Below are 14,220 nucleotides of genomic sequence, written 5' to 3'. Positions count from 1 at the left end.
TGTTTGAAAATCATAAAAAAATGATCATTTTAATTAGGTGCCAACTGAAATTTTTTAGCCTTTTTAGAAAAAAAAATATTATAGTTTTTTTTATTTATTTAGAAATAAGGCCCATCTGTTTCCGTCCTATAAATGTATGGCTTCATACAATCAGGTGAAATGGCATTGGAGCATGGACGAAACACATACCTGTTGTTTAATTACATATGTACACCTGGCATTCACCTGAGGATAATCTGCCTCTATAGTCTCTAAATGTCTGCTCATTTTGAAGACCACATTTGTCTGCTGATCTGTTTATTGTGCAAGTTGAATTTAATGAGGATATATACAGGACCTGTGAAATCTTTTAACATATACAGTCTTTAACTGGTATGGAATTGACATACAGCTAATTAATTGGATTATGCAGTTTTTGGAAAACATTTCTGTAGGACCATATTTTCGAAGCTGGGAATGGAGCAATGATCATCATGTTTTTTTGTCAAATCAAAATACTTTTAATTGCATATAACATTCATTGTTCTTATTTCAACTGACATTATAAAAAAGGACAAAACGCTTAGTATACTGGTATGTCATAGAAGCTGTAGGGTGATAAGCAGTCTTCCTTCCCCATCTTATATAATCACTGCTCTTTACTGGAAATGTTCTTGCACACTAGGCATTTCTGAAATATAACCTTTTGGCTCTCTTGTATCTTATATAACTTCAGGTTCCGGTTCTATATAGTTCTTTACATGGAGAACAATACGTAGTTATTAGTTGGTAACCTTGTTCAGAACAACTAGCAAATCTATATTGGACATTGGTCATATTATTGTGAATGTCATCCTGATCATGTCTATGAAGTGATGATTTTACTTTTAACATTGTTTAGTGCCTTCAAGGCTTTCTGTGTGATGTTAATTATTTAATGAAAAGGATTGACAAAGCTGCTTTACACACTCCCATTGAAGTGCCCCCATTTTATTGTGGGGTTTCCTTGATCAGTATAAGACTATGATTGTAATATGTCTGTGTTAGTGCAGATTCATCTTAAACATAGGTTTTAATATTTAAGAACATTAATTTGTAATTCAGAATAAAATTTTAATAAAAATGTATGCATCCAACAAGAAACTGATTTATACTTAAACCTAAGAGTGCAATAAATTAATGAAATGTTTATTTTTAGATCAAGTATAGACTTATTCATTTCAGTTTTAATTTGAAATGTATCCAACAAATCATTTATTTGACAAAATATATTTTGTCTTTCTGCAAAAAGGTATCCAGATTCTAATTATAGATTGAATGCAGAATTTAGTGCAGTCAACCTTCAGTTGAATGAAAGGTACTTGATCATGTCACGCAGAAAGTTTAAATGATGTGTTTTTTGTTCAGCTGCAGACATGTACCTAAGGAATAAGAGTTTCTAAAACTATATAAAAATCTTTCCTAAAGTTATGTGACATATTGATCTGTTTATGACTTTACATTTTTCCAGTCTCTGGATGGGTTTGCGTTTGCTCTGGCAAGTGATGGGCGATTTCTATACATATCCGAGACAGTTTCCATATATCTTGGTCTTTCACAGGTAAGCTAACAACAGTTTATACATACATACCTGATCTCTCTGTTATAACTAGTACTCTGGGCATTAACTAATTAAGACAGGTTTTTCACCTGTAGAAATCAAATGGTTATCAGATATTAGGGTTACAAGGATGCATGACCATTATCAGCAGTTTTTTTTGTATATACAATTAATGAGGAGTCATATTAATTAAGTATGTTGAGCGAGTCTTCAGTAACAGGAATCAAACACTAAATAGCCTATAATTTTTACAGGTAAAAAAATCACAATTTTGATTTAATACTAGAAAACTGAAATTCTCATGAATTAAGATTTCATGATCTGAGTACATTTTGATGACCTCTATTATGGTGCAAAATATTGAGAATATCATCCCTCAAAACTTAGCAACTATACAAAATTAGGAAATTTTTTAAATGCTCATATTTGGGAGGAACTTACTAATAGTAGTTATCAATGCTTCATCCATTCAAACGGAGAGTTTGTTTGATTGTTTGATTAATTAACGTCCTATTAACAGCCATGGTTATGACTATATGGACGGAGAGTCATGTTAAGCAAATTTTTACCAAGAAGAAATGTTATTACTATGCTTGCTGGTAGTGGGGAGATCCTGACAAGACAAATTAAGTGACAATTGTTGTTTTTTAGCTTGCCTATTCGAAGAATAGGGGGAGCTATTGTCACCCCGGCGTCGGCGTCGGCGTCAGCGTTGGCGTCCCATTTCACGTTAAAGTTTTTGAGCAAGTTTCTGTTTCGTCAATTGTTTAAGCTTAAGTCATCATAAATGTTTATGATTTTATTTTCCTAATGTGTATGGATGCTGAATGTGATAATACAACCAATTTGGGGCCCTTTAGGGGTTTTTTGAGTCTGTTAATTTGTCATATTTCCATGTTAAAGTTTTTGAGCAAGTTTCTATTTTGTCTATTGTTTAAGCTTAAGTCATCATAAATGTTTATGATTTTATTTTCCTAATGTGTATAGATGCTGAACGTGATAATACAACCAATTTGGGGCCCTTTAGGGGGTTTTTAAGTCTGTTAATTTGTCATATTTCCATGTTAAAGTTTTTGAGCAAGTTTCTATTTTGTCAATTGTTTAAGCATAAGTCATCATAAATGTTTATGATTTTATTTCCCTAATGTGTATGGATGCTGAACGTGATAATACAACCAATTTGGGGTCCTTTAGGGGGTTTTTGAGTCTGTTAATTTGTCATATTTCCATGTTAAATAGTAAATACTTGAACATCAACTTCTTCTGAATAGGCGAGCTTTGCTGTTCTTCGATCAACAGCTCTTGTTTTGTATTAAGAAATATTAATAAAGAAATGTTTTGACAATATTTAAAAATTAATTGTTATGAATTACAGATAACTATGTATGATGTTTTCATATCTGTAATATTAAAATTGATTCTGCACTATAAAAAAGGAGTTATTTTGAATAGAGGCCACTTTGATGTTTATAGTAATGGGAATTTGATACATCGTAAATTTGAAGTGTATGCATAAAACATGTTTCATATCATATAGAATATGTTAAATTTATTACAATATATTCAAAGTATGATAGTAAAAGTTTTTGCTCGGTATTAACAAAGCAGTGAAAGTCAGCTGTAAACGAGTAACTTTGGCCAATTACCTTGCTGTAATATCATTGTGGGAAGTAACTACTGTGTGAAATAGATTTAATCTCGTGTTTAATCTTAAGCCAAATAAACGTTTAAATGTAGATATCTCTTCCTTACAATGATCTAATATACAAAAAAAACGTCGCCTAATGCAATAAAGTCTGTGATTATTGTAGATTTATAACTGGAGTGTGTCATAAATCTGTGGCTTATTCCTTCAAAATATCTGGATTATATGGTAAATTAGCTGTAGGATTTAAAGAAATGACTGTTTAATTTCATTATAAATGTTTTCGGTAGAAAATAAATAATCTTAAATTACATCATTAATTTTTATGTATGAGGTAAAACTCCTTTAAACTTCGAGATTATTATAAATGGACCAAGTTAGATTAGTAATCATCAAGGAATTAACTTCTGTAAATAGAGCTTATCAACCTGGCATTGCCCATAAAAAGAGAAAGCATGTGCTATAAATCTCTTTTTACCTTTGTAATATCTTGTTTATATTATTTATTATTTAATCTTTAAAAAGAAACTAAATGATGTCTTCATTCAGGAGTCTGTCTGATGTAAAATTACATAATTGTTTTTATATTGGATATTAAAATACAATTGTAAGAAAACAATAAATCATACATTTGAGCTGAGGATGACATCGTTTACTAGTAAAATATCATCATTTTGTATTGACAAATATATAAATGGAAATAGCCATGGGTGGTATTAAGTAAATTATGGCTCCAAACTCTGTTACTTAAAAGCTGTATGGAGAGAAAGAGTTGTCACTATTGTAGGGGATGAGATAATTGATCTTGTTCATATTGTACTTCATTAAATGTCGCCTTTCAATGGAGGACTTGTCGGAAGTAAAACAAGGCTGAAATGGAAGAAAAACAGGATAAATCTGGGTGTAGGGGATTTGTTGAGTAGAAAATGTCCATTCATCAGCGGCCGATGTGAGAGATTAGGGCGATGCCATTACAGCGGAGTTTTCGTCTGTCAACGCTCTACGGACATCAGGCCTCTGTATGCATACAAATAGGGAGGTAATCGCTATTAACTAAATACTGGAAATCTCGTGGCAGTGCAGACTGGCCATTCCACACTAGAACCTGTTAGTCCTCAGATTTATCCGAGTCTAATGATTGTCTTCAATTTATACACCATCAACTGAATTCCCCACTGAACTGACGAAAAAGAAAATTGTTGGGTATTTTTTAGCGCCTTCGTTTTCTAGTATTGAGCAGTGTATTGCAATGCGTATTTTGTTTTGCATATTCACTACTGTGGGATTCAATTAAGGCTGTAATGTTGTTACGGAGGAGACAAACAGTTCACCTGTCATCGACACGGGGTCACTCTCACGATTGATGTCCCTCTGCACCCCCTAGGGGCCTATCAATAACACTCTGTCAGTACCAGGACCACCTTCACAAGCCTAACCATCCAAATCAACACAAGAAATTTCCATATTTCTCTTGTGAGGTTATCAAAGCTAGCAGTGACTCGGGGCTAAGCTTTATTGATATATTGTTGTTGAGAGGGGCTGTTGCAGACCCCAAATCAAACCATTTTATATCCCAACAATGCACCTAACACATTTCATGGCAGATTACAATAGAAATCAACATTTTTGATATCTAATTACCCCAGAGGGATGAATTATTTTGAAAGATTTCATAGAGGAATGTCCTGGCAAGCTGCTGTATACTATGTGAGGCTGTATGGTGTTTTGATTTTGACATCATAGGGATCATAAACTGGATGTGTCCTGAATTGTAATTACATGTGACAATAGGCCAGTGCAGCTAGTCAGGTCTTTTGGTCTTGACCAGTGAAATGTCAAATCTTTTAATGAATTAAATCAATCTCAAAACTGTCAGGGCTCCGATTACCCGTACCTAGAAATGAGGGTGCTAGCTGTTTTCCTTCCCGTTGCATTCTTTGATCCTGTCCTTATACATAGAGGAGGGGCATTATAATTATGGATTGCAGACATTTCTACACTTTTCAATAAAAATGAAGCCTTTCAATATGAAAACTTCAAAATTATTACTAAATCTGAAAAAAATTAGTAGAAGATTACATGGTAAAATCTATATATCCATCATTGTAAGTATGAAACATGAAACAAATTACTTAGTAAAAGAAATAATCTGATTTCTATTCATGTTTCATAGATTAGAACATATTAAGAGCTTATTCAAAGTACCAGTTAAACCTGTGCATAATGACTACCTGTCTAATGTGGCTAATGACTGGTCATTTAAGTATCTGGGTATTCTCAATGTGTTTATCAATAAAATACGATCCCATCACTTGGTAGAAATACTACTGTAAGTTAACAAATGTGTCCATGCATTAATGTGATTTTAATAGTTTTTAAGCTATATATTGTGAGAAAACGCTTCCAAATCGATCATCCATGTCCCATGATTAATCCTTCAAAACTTCTAACACGGCAACATTTCATACGACTTGCCAGTGAGAATGTATTGCAAAAATATTACAAGCAGATATTGTCTGAAATTAATCTTGCAGATAAATCCAGGCCATGTGAAGTCAGTAAATAGGTAATGATTTAGTGATTATGTTCATAGATGAATATATCTGCTATTGATAAAAACGAGTTGATTTTGTTATGATCAAAATTCCCAATTGCATTTGAAAGCCCCATTCAAACATTGAAAAATAAAACGGACACAAATCTCGGAAATCTATTGATATAATTAATTCTTCTTTAGTACATGGTAATAAATATATAAATATCCAATAACAGGTCTGTTTTTCATTAATTTGATTGTGTTATATTTACTGACTCGCTGGTTGGCACGAAAGCCCCAACCTGTCTATAAAGGCAACCTGTCTATAGTGACCGTTTTTTCTTTCTCCCCTTAGTGGTCTTTATAGACAGGTTTATTATTATGTCTGTTTTAGTGTGAGTCAATGAGAGGGTGCATCGAAAATAGGTCACAGTGACCTACATTTTTGAAATTTGATCTGCAAAGTCAGAAATGTCAAATCGTTATTATTATCATCACGTAAATAATGTTGTAAGCTTTGATGTGATAAATCATATAGCATAATAAATCAACAAGCAAAATGTCTGATTTTAAAGCAAGATACAATATGCAAACATTTGGTTTCAAAATCATTAAATGTTGAATCTTGATGTTAAACACACCTGAAAATTTGTGAATTGCATTAATAAGATATTAATTCTTTTAAAGAAACGTGATTATAATTAAATGAGTATATTTCTATATGGATTATGCACTCTTACCAGGTATATCTGGAGCAAGATTAGAGCAACAAAAACAGGGTTTTTCTTGCCAGTAATATGTTACTACAGTTGTATAACTTTATTGTGCATATCTTTGCAATTTTCCATTCATTTGCATATACATTTAGATATGAACAAAATCAAACCCCATAAACAATCTACTGTAGGTGGGCCCCTCTTACCTGCCTGTTGTACCTACATGACCAGAAGTACATCTCTTTTTTTTTTATTTTCAAAGCACTGCACTGAATACAGGGTTGTTCTCATGATTTATATTGAGATAGTTTACCTGATTTTTTCAGCAGTTGTTACTGTTGTGTTCACTTTTGTTGGTGCTTCATTCAGTCAGGTTTTTCCCTGCCCTGGCTGTTTCCTAAGGCTGACCCTTCCCTCCCTGCCCCAGCTGTCTCCTAAGGCTGACCCTTCTCTGCCCGCCCAGGCTGTTTCCGAAGGCTGACCCATCCCTCCCTGCCCGCCCAGGCTGATTTCTAAGGCTGACCCATCCCTCCCTGCCTGCCCAGGTTGTTTCCTAAGGCTGACCCATCCCTGCCTGCCCCTGCTGTCTCCTAAGGCTGACCTTTCTCTGCCCTGCCTAGGCTGTTTCCTTAGGCTGACCCATCCCTCCCTGCCCGCCCAGGCTGTTTCCTGAGGTTAACCCTCCCTGCCCGCCCAGGCTGTTTCCTAAGGCTGACCCTTCCCTGCCTGCCCCTGCTGTCTCCTCAGGCTGACCTTTCTCTGCCCTGCCCAGGCTGTCTCCTAAGGCTGACCCTTCTCTGCCTGCCCAGGCTGTTTCCTAAGGCTGACTCATCTCTCCCTGCCTGCCCAGGCTGTTTCCCAAGACTGACCCATCCCTATCCCTCCCTGCCCTGGCAGTCTCCTTAGTTAGTCAGGAAACATGTGAATCTTTGATGTGATAAAAATCATAGAGCATAAATTGAAAAGTTTGATTTCAAAATAAGATAAAATGTGATGCTAGATACAAACAGTTGATTAGAAGAGTTAAAAAGCTGAATCTTAATGTTAAATACGTCTGAAAATTGTGTAAATTGTATGGAAGATATTAACAATTTTCTAAAAGAAACGTGATTGTAATTAAATTAAATGCATCTCTATGCGATATACACTATACATAAATCTATATATATATAGAGCAACAAAAACGGTTTTAATTTTACAAATGATCCACACAACACAATTGGTTTATCCTATTAGATATTTGTATAAAGGAATCTGTCATAATTTGCATATATTTCAAAGAGATAGTGAATATTTATTGGGTGAATATTTATAATCTACAAATTACATGCAATGAATATGTATCATGTTATAAATCATTTTTCGTATGAAATAGACATCCCATCTGACGTTCATTGCTCTATATTGCCAAATCCTTCCAATTTTTATTTTAATAAACCTTTATATCTCAAAAAGATTTGTAAAATGTCTTTTTGAACTAGCATAAAAACATAGGTAAATGTCTAGAATCTCAGCTTCTGTTGTCATTCATGTTTACATATGAAATATATATATTAATATCAGAATATACTAGTTTCATCTTGAAATTGGCCCACCCATGTCTTAAGCATTTCAGTTGACATGTCAACATATGATTGATAGAATTTTACATTGTCTTTCGTAGAAAAATCTTTGGTCGGAGAGTGGATACGACTTTGATTTTTTCCCATTCTTAAATCAAACATGATTAAAAAGCTTTCTGGGATTTGTTTCAATATTGATGAAGGTATTCATGGTAAAATGAGTGTGCCTTAAATATATATCTTTTCCAGCAACACTTACCTGTGATGACTTCTAACAACTTATTTCGAGGTTTGAGTATTTTCTTTGGTTGTTGTTGTTGATGTTTTCCAAAAGATGTGCAACAAAGCTATAATTTGTGTTGAAAATTTGCCCTAATTTATTTAATTTGGGAAATTGGAAAATATGGTAGAAAGCAGAAGATTTTGACATGAAAGTATGAGGCTGAAGATTCCTTTAACTTTAAATCAGTGGATAATCCACCTGTATGTGTTTTGTTGATTTAACAAAGATTTGAAATGTGTAGAAAATTTGATTCATAAGTCACTTACCTTTCTAAGTGCTAGATTGGCTGTTAGACATGTAGTTATCTTTTAGTGTGCTGCAATGCACATCTGTGCATTGTAGTTACAATAGGTTTAAGTGGATTTAAGTTTGTTCTAATGAATGACCTTGACCTTTTAAGCTCAAATTCAAGTCTGATAAACTCATATTAATATAAATGATGTAGATATGTATTTTCTATAACTTAAATCAACAGAGCTGGGGTGCAGGATAGCAAAGTGCTTCAAATAAATGACCTTGTCCTTCATGCAAAAAGGAACACATGAATGATAAATACTCATTTCATTAATCCTCTCTTTACAATAAAACCAATTAAGAGTAATGATAAAAAAGGGGATGTAAAAAGGTCGCGTCTGTTGGAAAATCTTCTAACAGCTGTATAATAACATATTCACTCTTTACCAATTTCTGTATACAATTTGAAAAAAAATATATGACAGTATGAAAATCTTGTCAATATTAATGTCCTAATTTTATTGATTTGCATAACCCATTGTTGGCCATTGATTAGATATATCATACATTTATGAGGTTCACAAGTTTTCCATGTCGGTGATTTTATCATGCATTTGGCATTTGTTGGAAGTTTAACTTTTGATAAGTTAAAATGTACTTGATCAGTTCTGATTTACAAACTTGGAGGTAAAAGCTTGCGTGGTAAAATACATTACATAACAACTTTTAGCATAAGTGTGGTTTTGTCATTTAGTGAAATAATACGTCAAACATATGATTGCTTTCTACTATTACTCTAGTACAGTAAATATGTTATACACTTTAATTTGAATAAATGAATATTTTTTGCATAATTCGGCATTAAAATGACATAAAATGGATTCTGAAAGAGAGGTTTATGATGAAAATTCATGTTATTTCACACATATTTTAACAGTTTAAGCAGAATTGATAAGATGTTTATCTTGGCCATCAGAATAATTTTAATACATTTTTACATTTCACCTGCCATTACTGTTGTCTGTAATTTGTCTGAAGATGGGAGATACCGATCTGTTACCAACCTAAGCTGGGCTCATCTTCTATGTTCTCCCTGTTGTGGATGCTCTCTACATTGTTATGAATATCACTAGATTATACTTAGATTTTGTGTATTTTTTTAGGTTTGGTCAATATCTTATGAAAAATGCAACAGCAAAATTTAAAATATAAAAAGTATAGTCTTTACATGTCAGATTATAATCCAAGTAAATAATAGTCAAAATTCAAGGATTGGCTAAAAGATAGTTATAGAGAAGTTTAATGTTTAAAGTATTAATAATAAAATGTGTAAGATATATCGTTTGATCTTGGAAGATTTTGACAATGTTACTGGGGGAGAAGACTTGCCTTTAGATGGTAAGGCTGATTGTTTTTGTGGAATTGTTCCTCGATACACAATTGTTCGCTGATATCATCCGACATTTGAGTAATAATTAAAGTTTGTCCCTACAGTTATACGACTCTCCCTTCTGAAATTGTATCTTTATTTCATCAACTCACACAAAACCTGAAATCAATTTCCTTTTCTTTGTTATAGAAGAAGCATTGTAGAAACTGTTTTAATTGCTTTTTTATGAAGATAAATTAAAATAAGATTTTAGATATCATGAAGATGTTCTCTGTGTTCCAACCAACCACGAAGCATTCAGTGCAATGGTTGGCCTTATTGTATAAATCACTAGAGATGTTCTTCTTCAGATTACCTCATAACAGTAAAAGGCTAAAGCTTACTGTTCTCTATAATCTAAACAAAATCATGAATAAGAAAGCAGCTCATTAAATGTGTATGTAGGTGAGGATGTATCTTTAAGTGATCTGAGAGGATTCTAACATTATAAGCATATTTTCAAGAGAATATTGCTTCTGTGTTTTGTTAGAAGAAACACCTGTTGATGGTGACAAATGCAATGTCCGTCAGGCTTATAGGACAAAGGACATTATCTGACAGCTGAACATGAATTTTCTGACAGTCACTCGTCATTTTCTTACCACCAACAGATGTCCTCTTAAATTTATCAGGACAACTAGAATAATCCTGGCGAAAATGTCCTTTTTTCTGCAAATATGTGTACATGTATGTGGTTTGAAAGCATATAACATGACATTCATAGTCACAGTTATAAAGTAACATTATAATTCTATATGATGTAACTTAAGACTGGCCACCAGTCTCTAAAACATTGAAATAATCACTAAAAGTTTGTTTGATAATTTTTGTCTTGGCGATATGTTTGCTCAAACTAAGGGAGATAATCTAGTATTAGAATTCTACTGAGAAAATTTTATCAATAACTTTGGGTCTAGTGGCTAATCTATCTAATATTATAATTGTTATTCTTGTTTTAAATTTTCAAGAGACTTGAGACTTACTATTCTTGTTTGATTACACAATAGAAGGCACAATGATCCACAGACTCATACTCCTAAACTGTACGTTTGACCTCCTGAACGACAGCTCTAGTTAGCACCTATATGTCCTCTACATTCAAACCTCAACAAAAGCCTACGAATATTTTCATATTCACATTTTTCTAATTGAAAATAAAATTGAACATAAAATATCAATCTTATTTCAGAATGTTAAGATTTATCAGTGTAAATTTTACTGAAATACTACTTTTTGCCTGATAAAAACCCTAAACATTTGTGTGTTACTAGGTGGAGGTAACAGGCAGCAGTATATTTGACTACGTCCATGTCCAAGACCACCAGGAACTAGCTGAACATCTCGGACTCAGCTTTCCACATGGTTTGTATTAATAAAATCTTCATAAGTAGAAAAGTGATTTTAAAGATATCACCAGCTGCCTTGAAAATGTTTTAGATACTCAGTAAACCAAATTTCTTTCTTGTGCAATTTTCCTTCCCAAATTTCATGCATGATCAACATAAATCCACCAAAGTTTATCTCCATAAATAAATACTCTACCTTGCAAATGTTTCAATTTAATTCTTATTCTGCAAGAAATAATTTCTCCAATCTTATTTTGAAGCAAAATCATGAAATTTGGTAGCAACAATTATATGTAGGATAATATGAATGGTCATTTAAAGTTTCTATATATTGTAGGTGTCTTTAAGTTAGTGGTATAAACTTAATAAAACATATACTCTCAATAATGCTCTTGTAACCATCCAGTAATGTAGCAGGGCTCCCTGACAATCCTAGCATATATTTTGTAGTGCAAGTGAACGCTCTGGTATAGCCAGTTTAAATATATACGACCTCGACACATGTAAGCCTGGTAAAGCCTAGCAATAGAGCCAATGTTTCTTTCATGCTGAAGAGCTTAAGTGCCGAGCCCCGCAAATCTTAACTTTTTACCTAATTGGATTTCGGTGATCAATGCTGATTTGCTTATGTTTTCAAAAGTACATAAAATAGTACTTATTGGATTGCTTGAAATGAAGCAAATATTTACTTATACAAGCTGAAAGGAAAATTCAGTTAAAATTTGCATAGATGTTAAGCAAGCTCAGTATAAATAAGCTTGATGATGTTAAAACACATTCAAAAGTCAACAAAGATGAGGACAGAGGCATTTATTTGTGACATAATCACATCGCATATTTACACAACAGTGTACATCATATCAAAATAATTCAATATTCTCACCGACTTGGGTTGCGTTTTCGTCTATAGACGTCATAGATTTAAACTTATGTAAATTAGGAAGGGATTATTCCGAACTTAATTCCCTAATTTAATTCCTTCGTGCACAGATATCGAACAAATCCGAATGCAGCGAGATGGATGCAGCTACAACATTGTATATACCACCTTAATCACTATTAACATGGAGCATAAAACGCGTAGAACCAATTTACTCCAGCTATTGTGTTCCCTGTGTGCTGGAATATATTAGATAAATTTTGCCTCAAAGTGTATTATGAAAGAGTAACTCTGGATTATGTCTGGGAATGATAATAAGATGTCACAATCAATTAGAATTTTTGACATGTTTACATTGTATTTTGAATTTTTAAGAAATAATTTGAATTCTAAAATATTTCAGTAAATTTTCATTTGCTTACCTTAATCGCTGCGTTAGTATGCATGATGTATTGCAAAAATCTTTACTTAGATTAGAATGAATTATTTTCAACTAAATTTTTAAATCATTAGTTTTCATTGCAATGCTTTTACAGTCAAATTATTGTAAAAAAAGATAAAATTTCAATTTATTATTTTGTTATGCTAAATTACATATTTAAATATCCTTCTTTGATTCATACAGGAGACATGTAATTCCTACACAATGTCAGCTTGGGGGTTCTCATTAAAGACATGCTACATTTCTAACACAAAAAATTAAAGTTTGAAAATAATAATTATGATATAAGAACATCTATATAGATAACTTACGATGAAGTTACGAAACAACTACATAAATAATGAAGGCTCATTTCGCTTCTTTCTCGCATGGCATACTGTCATAATCAACTACTGGACAATGGCAAAAATGATAAGAAAACCTGGCATGGAAATTTTAAACAATTAAACATGTATTTGTTTGTATTTCAAATTTGTTTGGGAAATACACGTACATCATAGTATAAATAAGCTAATAATAGTTTTTAGGACTATTCAGATACCAAACTCTTTGCTTTTAAAAAATGATAGCCATTTCAATCAAGGTGTATATTTCCCTTTAAAGAAGAAAAAGTTTTTTGAAGGACAAATTGACCATGTGATGATAAATCAATATGTTTAACAGAATTGGAAGTGTTTGATGTGGCTTGTGATACCACAAACCGTACATCAGCATCATTGGTAGACCGGGGACATTTCATGTTGTTGCCTCGGCCACTTCCGTGTGTAGAACATAGGTTTGAACATGAAGTTACGTCACTGGTTGTTTTGATACACCCACCGGCTCCCACTTACAACAAGTCATAGGATACAAGAAAACATGGGTTAATTGTTGTAGGCTGGGCCATAGCCAGACTTAGCTAACAAACAGCACAATGTTTCAACCCTAATCTTCATTAAATCATTCATTGTGTAAAAGCTATAAATCTGGCTGGTCCTGTTTTATACAAAGTTATCTGCCTAGGTAATGTATGGTTGGAGTATGACCTTAGGTCGCTATTAATTAGGCATTGAACGAGGTTGTTAATGTGGAAATACATGAATGCCAGGACTTCCTTTGGCGGTGTGACACCAGGTGATGTTGGTAGTCATGGTTGGTGGGGTTTGTTTCCACATCAAAGGTGAACTGATGGTCTTCTCTTGGCCTACCTGGGAAGAGCAAAAGCTATAAGGACCTGCATAGGCCTACCTGGGGCACGAAAAGCGATAAGGGCCTGTATGTGCCTACCTGGGGCACGAAAAGCTGTAAGGGCCTGTATAGGCCTACCTGGGGCACGAAAAGCTATAAGGGGCTGTAAAGGCTTACCTTGGGCACTAAAAGCTATAAGGACCTATATAGGCCTACCTGGAGCAAGAAAAGAAGCTATAATGGTCTGTATTAGGCCTATCTGGGGCAAGAAAAACTAAAACAGTCTTAAGAGGTTTTGCTAAGCTTTTGTTGACCTACCTTGAAAATAGAACTATAGAAAAGACTGATTGGCCTATGGTGTTGGACTAGCTACGAAAGTCTTACCTAATTAAAGTAAGGAA

General features: G+C 33.4%; 1 protein-coding gene across 1 annotated transcript in view; it reads left to right on the top strand.

Moving 5' to 3' along the window:
• LOC138319718 (protein trachealess-like) overlaps window positions 1-14,220 on the top strand; it is a 96,548-nt gene that overhangs the window by 67,983 nt on the left and 14,345 nt on the right. The window contains exons 5-6 of the mRNA XM_069262856.1: window positions 1,490-1,579; window positions 11,256-11,346. Of these exons, the coding sequence (XP_069118957.1) occupies window positions 1,490-1,579; window positions 11,256-11,346 (181 nt within the window). The remainder of the gene's footprint in view (window positions 1-1,489; window positions 1,580-11,255; window positions 11,347-14,220) is intronic.

The sequence above is a fragment of the Argopecten irradians genome, chromosome 3 (genome assembly GCF_041381155.1).
Source record: "Argopecten irradians isolate NY chromosome 3, Ai_NY, whole genome shotgun sequence".
In the NCBI taxonomy this organism is placed as follows: Eukaryota; Metazoa; Mollusca; class Bivalvia; order Pectinida; family Pectinidae; genus Argopecten; species Argopecten irradians.
This window is presented reverse-complemented; position numbering and strand designations above follow the sequence as displayed.